Raw genomic sequence first — 14,842 nt, forward strand, 5'->3', positions numbered from 1 at the left:
CATAGCCTCTTATAGATAACTATCATCATTGTCTGAACCATTAAGTTATTGGGTGTATGGCTTTAAATTCTCATTGTTTCCATGGTTGGCAAATGATGTATTATCAAAAGTGTGTATCTCCTTGCATCACCTTCATTTCATTTTGTAAAACATATGTTTTCTTGGATAATGAGTCTGAATAAACAACTGTCCATACAGTTGTATAGTCTATCTGCAGCTGACACTGTATTGCCTACATACAGTATCTGGCTCATATCCAGTATATCTAGGATACATTCATTCATTGACAAAAGACAGTTAATATCACTGTTGATTGGTATAGATTGACATCTTGGAAGAAACAACATTCAAAGTGCAAAAGGCTTTTAATGACACCAAAGAAAGAAACAAAGAAAACATATTGCACAGAACAAAATAGGCAGTGGAAGAACTCACGTTTCACTTAAGTAAAAGAATCAATACAGCAATGTAGAAATATACTCTGTTAAATGTGACTTGAGTAATAGTGCAAAAGCATTGGCATGTATTCCAAAGTATTCCAAAACTAAAAGTGCTCATCTTGCAGAATGTCCCATTTCAAGTTTCCAAATGTAATATGAAAATAGCAGATCTACAAGACAGATCACAATGTGTCGCATCGCAACCCATTGTGAGCTTGTAGATCGACTATTTTCAAATGGCCGAAATAAGGCTGAAGTGGTTAATGTATGTTTTCTAATAATAAACAAAATCTCCAAAATAAATATTAACACAAAGTAAAAGTACAATATTGTCCTCTGAGATGTAGTGGTTTCAAAGTATGGCGTAGATGCTGGTTTTCCACCTCTGTCCAATCGGGTGAGACGAAGGCGGATACGGGGAGGGTTATCAGCTGGCAGCCATACTTTCATCGGACCGTACCCTTTAGGCGTGAGGTTACTGGTTGGCCCTGTCCTCTGGAAACTTCTTGGCTGGTTCCCATGTGTCTTCCCAGATTTTGTCACTGTAAAGTATAAATACATTATTTAGAGAAATTCATTTATCCCATGGGTCTTCAAAAGGGGCACTGGGACACCTTTTATTTTTATATTAACCACCTGAAACATTCTAAGAGAAGATCTACAACCTCACAATGCCTCGCACTGAGACGTGACGTGAGTTTGTAGATTATCAATTTTTGGTGACGAGATTTGGTGTCGAGGGGAAAAAGTGTTTGCATCAGTATCATGCAGCCCTAATGCACATGTATGTCTATTGCCTAATGCCTACATGTAAAAAAGATAAGACAAGAAGCATAGCGGCCAACATTCCACTTCTGGTAATTTCATTATTTTGATTTTGACTGATGTGAATTTAGATTAGTTCCTCATAAAACAATTTACTCTAGTACTGGTGACAGACAGTCCATATCTGAAGTCTGAAAGAGAAGTCATTAACAACATTAGTCGACTAACAGTCATTAATTACTAGAATCCAACAATGTGAATTTTGTAACCTTCCTGTACATTCAAGCTGTACAAGCAAATTACACAGAAGCTTCCAATTCAACTGCTGAGGCCGGTGGACTGCAGCTGCCAATCAAGCCCATACGCTGAGCTAGAGCTTTAATCGGGCCTAAATATGTGAGCCCAGCCCAACCCAGCCCGACAGAAACGATACATAATTGACAATTGGAGCCCAACACAGCCCGAAGCCTGACATTCTAAAGAAGTATAATTGTTGCATGCAGCCTTATATTTTTGTCATTACATATTGGTGATTCGAAGAACAGAGTCATTCTACCCTTTTCCAACTGTCTTTATATATAAACAAAAACCCAGCTTGTAGCAAGCACCGTCCTAATTAAGGAACAATAAACATCGGAGCCTCGCTGGAGAACACGGCTGACGGCCGCCGCTAAATCAGGCAACAGGTGTACAGGCTATTATAGCTACAAAGTTCACACGTCTATAATATTATTAGGATATACAAAAGTGACCGTGGATGGTTTCAACAATGTCCTCCGCTCCACTTGGGCACTGCATGCATGCAGACGCCACAGCGGCCACCGCCACATACACACACGCTCAACTGTTGCGCCACAGCACACACAGTCACACATGCTCAACTGTATCAAGTAGCTCATAACTCACAGCCACAGTTATGAGCGCAGCTTACATAGTCACAGAGACATCATGATACCGCGCTGCGCTTGCCTGCCTGATAAAAACAAGACCAGGAGACCTGGTTCTGCCAGACCTAAGCCGGACTTCACATAAGGTGCTTTTCGTTAGTGAGGGAGACGAAAGTCTCCCTCAAGACGAAAGTGAAGTCTCCCTCACTTTCGTCTTTCCGTCTTTCGCCTTTCATCTCAGAGAAATCAAGGTGCTTTTCCTTGACGTTAGGGAGGTAGACCAAATCAACATCAACATCAGTCAAGGAGGTACCCTGTTCTATCTCTCTTTTCCTCTTCCTCTTAATGGACTCCATCGGCAAGGTTTGCTAAATGAATCGAACTTTGTTCGATATACTGATAGGGGGAACCCTAATTTATGGATAATAAAATGTAATTGATCGATATTTCAGGATATTTGACATTGAAGGTCTAATTGAAATATTTGTCTTACGTTTTATATATACCATCTGTATTTATACTTGTAACATAATAGTGATGTCATGAGTAGTCTGTGCCTATTTATTCATGCAGATGAAACCTAACCACAACCCGACAAAGAAACCTAACCACAACCAGACATACCATGTAGTCTGTGCCTATTTATTCATGCAGAAGAAACATAACCACAACCAGACATACCATGTATGGACAAAATGGTGACAAAGGCTCGTGTAGGCCATACCTTTCAGATCTGGCAAAAAGTGACCCAACCCAATGCCCGACAAATACGTGACCAATTGGGCCCGGCCCAGCCCTCGCCGCACAGACCCGTCGGCCTCGGGCTGAGATCTTAAGCTCTACGCTGAACAGCACACAGCTGCACACAGCAGAGAGTGAGGGAGAGAGATAAAAGCACCTGGAAGTTAGGTCGTCAGCTTTTCATTTTGCCTACTTTAACTGGACACGTTGTACCAGCGTACTTTGATGTGAAAATGTGGGCCATCGGCAGGTCTGCAACACCACACAGATGAGGTGTAACCTTCCTAAATAGTAAGGCAAATTTGAGAGGGAAGAAAGAATTGTGGGATCAACCAGAAACAACTGCCTCTGGTAGGGCAAATAGTGTCAATTGAATAATATCAAAAATGTCTTACCATGCAGGACAAGGCGCCCAATGCACCAACACTTCTTTGTTGCCCTAAAAAAACACACACACACACACACACACACACACACACACACACACACACACACACACACACACACACACACACACACACACACACACACACACACACACACACACACACACACACACACACAGTATAAGAAATCACTGGGTAAGGTATACCATTATTTTTAGTACCTTTGCTTGTCTCAGTCATGATCAGCCTTAAGACAAATATACAAATTAACATGGTTCTGTGGGGCCGACAGCCAAGTGGTTATGGGAAATACTACCGCCTGACACTGAGTCCCCAGGTTGATTCCTGGGCAGGTCAGACCTTTGCTCCAATACTCTCCCTGCTTCCTTTATCTATACACTGTGAGACTATTAGCCTTGGACGATGTCTATTAAATCGCCATCTGCACATCAAACCATTGTGATGTGCGATAGCATCAGGACTTTTTGGAGTCTAGAGCGGGTACAGAAACGGCCTCTCTTTGTGTAGAACTGGTTTGTGCAAATTACTGGTTAAAGTAGTCTGAACAGGATCTGAGCACTGAGCAGTAAAATGACCTCACAGTTCCTCACACTATTGAAAAGCAGAAAGCCTGGTGACGTGAAGTTAACTTACTGGAACAGTGGGTTGTTTTAATAAACCCTTGTAGGAACCCTGACCCCCTGACTGATTTGTCACATTTTTAGTGGCCACAACCCATAAATGCTCATCCCATAATTGCATCTTCACTACAAATGGGGAACCATTTAAATAGTAAATAAACATGCGTCCCAACGGTATAACAGTTATTGCCAAGAACCTTTGTTACAATAGAGCAATAATCGACCAAACAGAAATGTCCCCTATGTGTGTGTATGTAGCCTGTGTGTGTGTGTGTGTGTGTGTGTGTGTGTGTGTGTGTGTGTGTGTGTGTGTGTGTGTGTGTGTGTGTGTGTGTGTGTGTGTGTGTGTGTGTGTGTAGAGAGAGAGAGAGAGAGACACACACAGACAGATAGGGTTCTATATTTTTTTACCTCATTTGTCCTTCTCCCTGTTATCTCCTTATATGGGTAGACCTGGGACCTTTTCATCTGGGAACATTTCTTGTAAACTTGAAGGATGAAAAGACAAGTTCATTAAGCCATGATGCTTTGTAAATGTCAGCAGTATTTTACATCTATCTATACATTTTCTGAATCTCTATGCATCTGTGTTTATGCCCATAGCCAATCAGAGAGGGGCTGTTTATGCCCATAGCCCATCAGAGGGGAAAAGGGTGGCGTCTCCTAGCCTGGTATCCAGCCTGCTTCGCTACGTTCGGCGGACTTTTTTTTCTCTCTTCGCTTCTCAGTCTGGAACGCACCCCATTGACTCGTTTTGCAGAACTACACTGGAACTACATATGTTACGTTAGGCAACGTCGTTGCTGATTGGATGTTGTTCAAACGAATGACGAATCACAACGATCCCACTGTTTTTTTTGTCCCGCCCCGCACCACAGACCAATCAGAAGCCACGGCACGACTCGAAACGTTTGTCATGTCCCGCCTCCCTTGGAGATAGGAGGCATTCCAGACTGATAAGCGGAGAGAGAGAAAAAAGTCCGCCGAACGTAGCGAATCAGGCTGGATCCCAGGCTAGGTGTCTCCATGATTGGTCAAGCCTTCACGTGACATCATAATGTCTTACTATAAAACAATGACAATGTGGGGTAATGCTGTTAAGTTGTACAACTATGCCAGAGTCACAACAAGCAGCACAAGATAAACGCCTAGCTGTGGACAAAAATTGGGCAAATTAGCCAAATCTATGTGTCTTTAGTGATGCTGTAGTGATTGGGTGTAAAGGGAACAAGTACAAATCCATGGGGGACTCCAGTCAACAAAGTATATAGGGTTTAAGTGCCTAACCACTTAAAACCTATACTTAGTTGATTCCAAAGTGCTCTATACTAGGCCCCCTCCTGTTGCCACTCTACACTACAAATCTTCGCTGACAATAATTATAGTTTGGCTAATTTCAATGAATGTACACAACCCATTCAGACCGGGATAACCTATATGTTCTCTGGGAACACGTCTAAGTCATTCATTTCTGAAACTCTTAAAAGCCTCATTTATACTACAACATATGACATACTTGGATGCAGAAAATACCAGATCTGCAAGCTCACAAAAACAAATAAAATAAAAACATTTAAAAGCCAATGTGGATGACACTAACACATTCATTTATATTCACATAAAAACAAACATTTAACACAGAATAGCAATATACAGGACAGCCAAGTATATAAGTCCAGCAACTTGTCCTTTGCAGAAATATGCAGAATATGATTCAGCTATTGTGGCATGTGTCAGTAGAGGTTAAGAGATGGAGTACAGAGGACTGGTGAACAGCTTTGTCAGGTGGTGCAAACAGAACCACCTGTTACTAAAATTGCCAAATAAAGCAGATGGTGGTGCATTTTAGGAAGATGGTGGCTCCCCCATTGTCTCCCATTTCCATCGAGGGAGATGTGGAGGTAGTCCAGAGCATCTGGGCATGCAATTGGACAATAAACTTGACTGTACTGGGAACACAGATGTCCTATACAAGAAGGGCGGGGGGCAGATTTACTTCCTGAGGTGGCTCAGCTCCTTTGGTGTGTAGGACTCTGCTGAACATGTTCTATCAATCAGTAGTGGCCAGCGCAGTACTGTATGCGGCGGTATGTTGGAGGGGTAGTATCAAGGAAGGCGACAGCAGGAGGCTGAATCAAGCTGGTTCTGTCCTCGGTACCACTTTGGATACTGTGGCCATCATGGACAATCCCTCTCCTTCCCTACTACTGTGGCAGGGCAGAAAAGCTCCTTCAGCAACAGACTGTTACATGTAACAGTCAGTCCCAAGTTGCAAGAAGGAGCGCTATAGGAGATATTTTCTGCCTGCAGCAATAAGACTGTACAAGTCCTCATCTGGTTGGCTTGATCAGGCTGATTAGGATGGGGGATGTGGGATGCAAGCCATCGGACTCTTGAGTAGTGTTTGGTCTGTCTTCTTAATATTGTAGGTTGACGATGCTTAGATGCATATTTATTTATTATTCATTTTTTTTGTTTCATCTAATGTGTTTTTATTGATGTCTCTATGAGAGCTGCCTTTCCCCTCGGGGAAGAATAAAGTACCTACCTACCTAGCTAAGACCATGTAATAAGCTGACAGCTGGGGGGGGGGACACTATAAAGGCCACTGCACACAGGATGCGATTATTCACATGGAAAAAAGGCACCCTGTCTGAGCCAACCTAAAAATACTGTATTGAGTCCATAAATTAACATACCTTGAAGATGGTTGATATTTCTATATTATAAATTGTTTATATGATTGGTCTTATGTAATATTCTAATATTTTGAGATTTATTCATGAGCTGTATTGATATAATAATCATCAAGGTAAAAATATATATTTTCTTACAACTTTTACATGTTTTTTAGAAGGATCTACGTATAGTTTTACTTACTGCACATATTGTCCACTTGGCGAGACACATTCTTGTCTTTAACAATTCTTTTGGCCCACTCTGGGCCATACTTGAGTACTTTGGCAGCCACTGCTGGTTTTGATTGGAGAGAATAACATGTCCCACAGGACATCCTCCTGGCCTCCATATTGGCTTGGCATTTGGGACATGTCTTTTTCTTCGGTCGTGTCATTTTTGGAACTGTTGAGACAAAGAAAATAACCAGAATTTTACACAATGTATTTATTCATAATAATTGTAAGAATGTACAGAAGGAACCAAATACACTCTTCTGGCTGTGGCACCGTAAATGTTTAATGTCAAGGACCCCAAATTATATTAATTTGCTATTCAGAAATAGCAGATCGTCAAGCTCACAACATGTTGCATAGCAATGTGTTGTGAGCTTTTAGATCAGCTATTTAAGATAAAACCCTACAATAAAATTGGGTAAAGTGTTAATTCTCATTAAGTTAAAAACTTTTTATCCCTATCTAGATTGGATTTTGGGTAGTTCAAAACCAAAAAACAGGATTGGGAGCACTCTGATATCTGATGAGATCAGGAAAACCTACTCAAATCTGGATCAAAACAAAAAACAGGATTGGGATCAGTTTGATTAGAAAATAATAATAAATAAAATTAAAATAAATGCTGTTATTTGATTTGCTCATATAGCGTGCAACACCTACAGTACCATCAGCTCCCAGTACTTAACAGGTTGCAGAACAATGGCTGCACAAAACAAAACACTTTGTATGACAATGGGACTAAACTTGAAAGCAGGGTGTGTAGAACCAGTGGTGGATAAAGTACTCAAATGTTTTAATTAAAAACATATGTAAGTGAGAGTCTGGCATTCAAAACCTTTACAACTATTTTCAGAATGATGTAGCTTTCAAGTTTCTATCTATTTTCTTCACCAGGTTGACAAAAGCTACATCAATACATCTTCAACAGCACACCAAATGAGTTGAGTACAGTTGGTATTCATAGAGAATTATCCACGTGCATCCATTTGTAGCATTTACATTTCTGTGTTTCATTCAATCACTCAGAGTCAAATAGAAGTGTAGCTACTTATTTTGTAAGAGAGCTTTAATAAAGAATAACTTAGTAGAATAGAGTGCTACATTTGTTTAGTTTGTCCAACACTGAACACACATTATTCCAATTTCTGTCATGTATTTGCTGTGAGTTAAAGATGTGTGGTTGTGTTATTGTGTTTTAAGTTGTTGGTACTCACTGGAACAAGGTGATGAATGACAAAGAAAGAAACCTGTAAAGGGGGGAGGGAAATGAAGATATAAATGCATAATACCTAAGATCAAATATTCCAGTGGCCACCAAATGGACCCTTACAGTTCTGTAACTAAACAATATAAGCACTGATATTCAGGATCTCTTGGTCTTTATTGATTGATTGATTGATTGATTGATTGATGTACTTTATTTAGTAAGACATGAGAACAGTACATGGCAGTACATAACAGTACATGGAAGTACAAATTCGCAATACAAGGTCTACTAAACTGGATAGCTCAGTTAAGCACGTAGCTTGTTTATAAACAAACTTAGCACAGGGTATATGAAAAATGGCCAAACCCTTAAACCACAAGAAAGCACTATGGCTCAATAGGATCCTTTTGTATTCTATTCATAATAAAACATCCATTTGTACACTCAGAATGGGAAACACAAACAATGATTACATTTCGTTTTGCCTTTAGTGTTGTGCAAACAAACATGGCATATAGAATACATAACTAAACACAAATGAAGAGGGACACACACAAATAGCCGAGCTCATGTTGTTGTGTTTGTTTGTTATGGCTTGTTAGCTTAGGGATATGTCCACTGTAAAACAGTTTTAAACTTATACAGACCAACCAACTTGCTACTGTACACACCCTAACATGTTAGCAACAACCCTGTGTTGTGGTTCTATGATTTAGTGGTGGTGGGGGTGCAGATTTAACATGTATTTCTATTAAATAAATGAAAAAGTAACAAGACTTCACTTACCGCGATGTAGTTGAAAAACAATGCAATGCATCATGGGAGGCATAGACGCACATATGCATACCAGTGTTGCCAGGTATGCTTATTATAATTTCCCCAAAAAATGAATTTGAAAATAGCAGATCTACAAGCTCACAACGCGTCGCATCACGACACGTTGTGAGCTTGTAGATCTACTATTTTCAAGCAGCTGACGTATATGTTTGAAGTGCTCATGAGTCATGTGGCCCATAGTTGCTTCTTTTGGGCTTGTTTTCCTAGACCAGTGGTTGCTTTTGTTTCTCTCACAGAATCTGGCAACACTGGTAATGACGTTTTTGCTGCACAACTGCCCCTCAATATGATTGTTTACGTCCTAAATGTTACAAAAAACATGAAATCGTTTTGAGAAAAAATAAATGCTGCTATTTGTTCCTAAGCGACTGCAAAAGACTGCTGCTATTTGTTTCAAAAAGCTTTAAAAGAAGGCCAGAACCTTTACAGAACGTGAAATGTGCCTATAACCACATTTCCGGTTCAGAACGGATACGGAAACGTTATGTTTGTTTTCATGTATGTGGACGTGGTGAACATCCGGATGCAGTAGGCGGGATTTTATGAGTGCTAGGAATCAAGAAATTACAAATAATTATTTATTGCTAGAATTGTTCATACATTAGGCATTTAAGTGCCAGAATAATTGATTAGTGGACAAGCAGATCATTTATATAGATCTATTAGATTAAAATAAATAGTTTTGATCGGATCTTTACTACTGTCAATCAAGTCATACGGAAGTAATCTGACGTGACGTCACGGGTATACAAAAGTTAAATAAAAGTGTCGTTCTCAACAAATACTCATCGAAAAATGACCAAACTAGTATGTAAATACTCAGAATATTTACAGGTTTTTGTGGGTGGTGGCGTGTGGTCTGGTGCATTTCAAACAAGCTTCTTAGCGCACGTTTTGAAATGCCAATGCATTATCAATGGCCCGCCTGTGACGGCGCAATGTGTCGTCTTTGGACCTCAATGAATGTCTATGAGTGACCGTGGAAGGCACATAATTACGTCGCTGGCGTCCAGCGACGGCATTCGGCTCCGTCGCGGGGTTCTGACAAAAAGGCAACCGGCTACGTTTTCGGAGTGAGACCGTGTTGGTGTGTGTGTGATTGATTGACTGAAGTGTCGTAGGAAGCGGCCATGTTCTCCGGGTATCTGGTGGTGGTGCTGGTGGTGCTCATCCTGGGTAGGCGGGTCCTATGGCATGGACTGTGTCTGTTGATTGGTGAGAGGTGGTTCGCCGGGCGGGCGTGGCCCGTGACAGGCGAAGAAGCAGCCAACCGGAGGAGGGCTGATGGATGAACCGTTGACGAGGTTGTTGATGGTCACATGACCTCCTGCCTCCTACGTCCCATCACCACTTGAAGACGTGACCTGTGTTTGTTTTCATTACCCATGATGCATCATATTTTGATGAAACCTGAGTTCTGAGTCGGTTCCTAAAAACTGTTCAGTACCGTCCTATAGGGCTCAGTGATATGGACAAAACCAAAAGAGTTTTCACAAAATACCTCAATATTGATATTGTGATGATAATATACAGTGGTGGAAAAAGTACTCAAATATTTTACTTTAGTAAAAGTATCAATACTGCAATGTAGAAGTACTCTCTATATCAATATAATCCCCAGCACTACCCTCCTTTAAATTGAGAGCTTAAAGAAAGTTTAAAGAGGTTGAGAGAAATGTTTTATCTTCAGTTCCACCAGTATGAGTGTCAAATATCAGATTAAGAACTGAGACTTAAGCAAAATAAGGGTTGAACATGTTAAATGGAGGTTAACTGTGTGTTGGTGCTTACCCTGTTCAAAATATTCTCTGGAAACAATGGCATGGCTTTAAATAAACAATCACATGTCTCTGTGTCATCTCATTACACGGACACAACTTTGACTATTTATAAAAACTCTCACCCTTGAAACCATAAACACTATTGTACTCATAGAAGACCCATAGTTGCAACTGTCACCTTCTAAGTTCTGTTTTTTTTGGTTGCCAAGAACTAGAGGTTAACATCATTGTTGGGGGGTTTCCCCTGGTATAAAAGAGATTGTGTTTAATATTAAAATATGACATGATTTCACTTGGGGGTAAATAACAGAAGCGGTGACATCATCCAGGAATGTCTTTATGCGGTCGGTGACGACAGCAATGTTTTCAACAGAGATTATTTTGGACGCATTCAGCTGGACAGGAAGGAGGGAGGCTGTGACACAATGACATCACACACTGGATTTAAACCTAGAATGTGTGATTATGTGGAGCCTCAAAAATACTAAGGCTTTATTTCGTATTATCTCCTTATTTAAATTATTTGTTTTTACGTAAATTAACGCCCTACTTGATCATACTGCACGTCACACAAAACAGCAGATCCACAACTTTTTGAGCTTGTAGATCTGCTACTTTTGCTGTTTTTTTTATCCTGAAAAGTAACAGTTTTGGGTTTCGGGTTAGGGTTAGGGTTGAGGTTTCCACCCGACAGAGACAATTTCAACATTTCATTCTGGGTTGTGTCTGATAAAGAGCGGGAGTGGATATTTTAGTTACACCATTCTCAAAGTGATCCTTGAGGGGGGGTCCCACGCTAAATTATTGAAACTGTAGTTAGGAACCAAATGGACCCTTAGGGGTGTGTAACTCCAAGAGTGTACAAGGGTCCATTTGGTTCCATGTGTATGCTCTGTGGCCTAATCATTAGGTGTGCATTAGGCCCTAATGCATACCAACTGGGGGTCCTTGAAATTGAAACGGTTTGAGAATCACTGTAGTAGACCATGTTAAAAATGAGCATACTGTATCTGGATACATTTAAGTTTAAGTCACTCCCAGTCCCATTAATTAATATCAGTCTATCAGTTTGAAGGTAAATGTCAGTAACCTTACAGTCTATTACTGACTGATTATTTGTTATTCTGTGGTCTTCAGGAGTGCCCTCTGACTTCATAACAATATAACTTCTAAATTGGACTCTGAATGTAATGCTGATATTGTTTATTATCAACTGAGTATAACGCCCGGGAATCGAACTCTGGTCTACCCACGTGGAAAGACAACATCGTAGCCACTAGCCTAAAGGGGAATTCTCCCATGCCGCATCTGAACTTGCACAATTCAGGATGGCAAGGCACACCCAAATCAGGTCTCGAACCACTGCTTCCTAAAAAGCCTCACTCCGCTGCTCCACAGGCCCTACACGCAGAAAGGATAATTTAAACACACATATATTATAGCTTAATTATTGGCAACAAGATTGTTAGGACTCCAGATTTCGGTGCCGTGGAACCAAATGGACCCTTATGGGTCTGTAACTCTGACAGCGTACAAATGGAACCAAATGGAGGTCCATTTGTACCCTCTCAGAGTTAAATTAACATTGATTTTACAATATAAATTGGGCCTGGCATCTCTATCTCTGGGATTAAATGGGGGTCCATAGCCTAATGCATGTCAAACTGGGGGTCCTTGAAATTAAAATGGTTGAGAATCACTGCTAGAGCCTTAAAAATCTTCTCTTATGGGGTTCCCTGTCTTATCTTTTCAAATGGGGATCCGCGGGCCAATAAGTGTCAATTTGGGGGTCCTTGACATGAAAAAGTTTGAGAACCACTGAGACATAGGATAGGTGCCTGTTTGTTGGATTGGTCCAAATGTCTGTAATCAAAGTTTTTTTTGGGAAGGATCAAGACGTGATTGGCTTGTTTGGCTTTCCGCCCCGCCCCCATCACAAATGCAGTTGTAAACAGAGCAGCAACGTGAGAGAGAGAGTTGTGAGATGTCTGAGAAGATTCTGAGATTAATTAACGTTTGCGTCACGTTATCTTGATCAAATATGGACCCCAAGCCCGAAGGCTACCCAGTAAGAAAAGGAGTGGTGGCACTGAAAGGACAAGTGTCTGTCTCTGTCCTGTGGAGGAGACTGTTTCAAAATGACAGACTGACATTCAAAGCCCCCAGACAGTCGAATATGCTTCTGCAGTCAAAGTAAGTTACACAACACTGATTCTTCTCAACATGAGGTTCTCTGGAATAGGCTCTATTTACAGCAGCCATATTATGAAGACATTCACAGGTGTTACCAATGATACTAATGAAGGCTCTGTTCCATTCTGGTCAAACAGAGTCAGGGTGCTGATATTGTGCATGTTGGCTCACTGGAAACACTCCGTTACACCAGAGGGTCTATACAGTTGGGGTCCAGGGACCCTCATGGGCTTCCAAATGGCCCCTTACAGGTGTGTAACTCTGAGAGTGTACAGGGTCCATTTGGTTCCATTTGTACACTCTCAGAGAGGGGGTCGTGGAAACCACTGTGCTAGACTAAATGGAACAGAGCCTTCATTAGTATCATTGGTAACACCTGTGAAGGGAGTGATAATATGGCTGCTGTGGATAGAGCCTATACTTTAGACCAGCTATGACTAACAATTAGGCTAATCATTTATCATCTCAGGTCCGTGGTCTAATCAATACATTATGCACTGCAGCTGTGGGTCTGAAAAATTAAAGTTGACCTTAACAAACAGTCAACTACATCTCAGAGGCACATATTGTAGCCTAGTTTTACTCCACTACAATTATTTGAAAACTTTAGTTACTAGTTACTTTGTAGATTTTGATTATTATTACAAAACATACCCACTTCAGCCCTATATACATTTGGGCGATTTGAGAATAGATCTACAAGCTCACAATGACAGGCATTGTGAGCTTTTAGATATGCTATTTTCAAAAGATTTTTATATTTGAAAACTTGAAATGGGACATAATGCATGTACTTTTACTTTTGATACTTTAAGTACATTTTGATGCCAATACTTTGTACTTTTACTCAAGTACATTTTGAATTCCGTACTTTTACTTGTAACAGAGTATTTCTACAAATTGAGTACCTTTCCCCCCACTGGCTGCATGTTAAGCTGTAAAAAATAACCTTGGCATTAGACTACTAATGTACAGGTTACTGTCAAAGCTTATTCCATTTAGTGCTAGTATATGTGATTTGTTGTGGTATTATGTCTCTCATCACAAACATAAAACCTACTAGTCTCTTATAGTTGAGTGAGTCGATGTTTGCAACTTTTAATGTTACTGAAATAACACACAAATTGAACGCTGCTTTTTACGTAGGCCTTCTGTTATTCTACTCTTGTTGAATATTGGTATAGGCATATTGACTATTGGTAAGCTAATTTGATGACAAAATAAGACAAGCATGTTTTCCATACACCATAGTATAGTATAGGCCATATTGGAATTTAACATTGAAAGTGCCGCCACCCGGGGTGGCTACTTTCATTGACTTCATAGAAACATGGCCGCCGTGTGAATATGGTTTATATAGCATTATTTTAGGAGTCCTGTTGTGACTCTTGTATTGAGGGAAACATTTTGTTGACAAGATGTGATGGTATGTTGTATGTAGGAAATAGAAAAGCACTGGACTGGATATAGAACTTTTGTGTGACTGTTCCTGAATAATGATTTTTGGTGATTTACTTTGCCAATGTGGAAAGGAATACTGATGTACTGTAACTGTTGAATTCATATGGATTGCTCCTGTGACATACTGTATAGTAGAAGTGAGTGTTGTAGTGACTACTACTGTAGGCCTACAGTGTGTGGTATACCGTATGTTTGTATTTTTAGTTTTTTTGACAAGAAACATCTCAGACAAAATTGACTATTGTTATGGTCTGACCACAAGGCATGTGTGTGAGTGCGGGCGGCAGGCACGTTCGTGTTCATGTAGCCTAGCGTTTGGGTAGGGTGGCCTGGAAGGGTGTATGACTCCCGGCCTGAATTACAGGCCCAGTCCGGGCCTGCCTTTCACATATTTGGGTCCGTCCTGCCGTGGACCCCCATTAGAAAAGGTTTTGTGGGCCCGGACGGCTGCCGTAGCACACTTTGAGAACCACTGATACAACCCATCCTTTCCTTCTTGGAAATCCTAGGAGTAACATGCCATCTAATCAAAGACTGTACCAGAATTATATTACAATGGTCATTTTATACTTTATCACAATACTTGAACTC

The 14,842-nt window shown here is 40.6% G+C and overlaps 1 protein-coding gene across 1 annotated transcript; it reads right to left on the bottom strand.

Moving 5' to 3' along the window:
- Window positions 1–346: 346 nt before the first annotated feature.
- Window positions 347–8,772, bottom strand: LOC311047550 (uncharacterized protein). The gene is made up of 6 exons (XM_084060291.1): window positions 8,766–8,772; window positions 7,987–8,019; window positions 6,741–6,941; window positions 4,272–4,348; window positions 3,229–3,272; window positions 347–982 (listed from the first exon to the last, which is right to left on the bottom strand). The coding sequence occupies exons 3-6, from the start codon at window positions 6,931–6,933 to the stop codon at window positions 916–918; spliced, it is 381 nt and encodes a 126-aa protein (XP_083916417.1). The 5' UTR covers window positions 6,934–6,941; window positions 7,987–8,019; window positions 8,766–8,772; the 3' UTR covers window positions 347–915.
- Window positions 8,773–14,842: the final 6,070 nt, after the last annotated feature.

This window comes from Gymnoscopelus microlampas (assembly GCF_963454915.1).
Source record: "Gymnoscopelus microlampas genome assembly, chromosome: 1".
In the NCBI taxonomy this organism is placed as follows: Eukaryota; Metazoa; Chordata; class Actinopteri; order Myctophiformes; family Myctophidae; genus Gymnoscopelus; species Gymnoscopelus microlampas.

What these genes read in the sequence shown, in the direction of transcription:
- LOC311047550 (XM_084060291.1), bottom strand. Translation starts at nt 6,933, where the DNA reads ATGACACGACCGAAGAAAAAGACATGTCCCAAATGCCAAGCCAATATG. An exon ending in CCAAGTGGACAATATGTGCA is followed by an intron (nt 4,349 to 6,740) that starts GTAAGTAAAACT and finishes TCATCCTTCAAG; the next exon opens with TTTACAAGAAATGTTCCCAG. An exon ending in CAGGGAGAAGGACAAATGAG is followed by an intron (nt 3,273 to 4,271) that starts GTAAAAAAATAT and finishes GTGTTTTTTTAG; the next exon opens with GGCAACAAAGAAGTGTTGGT.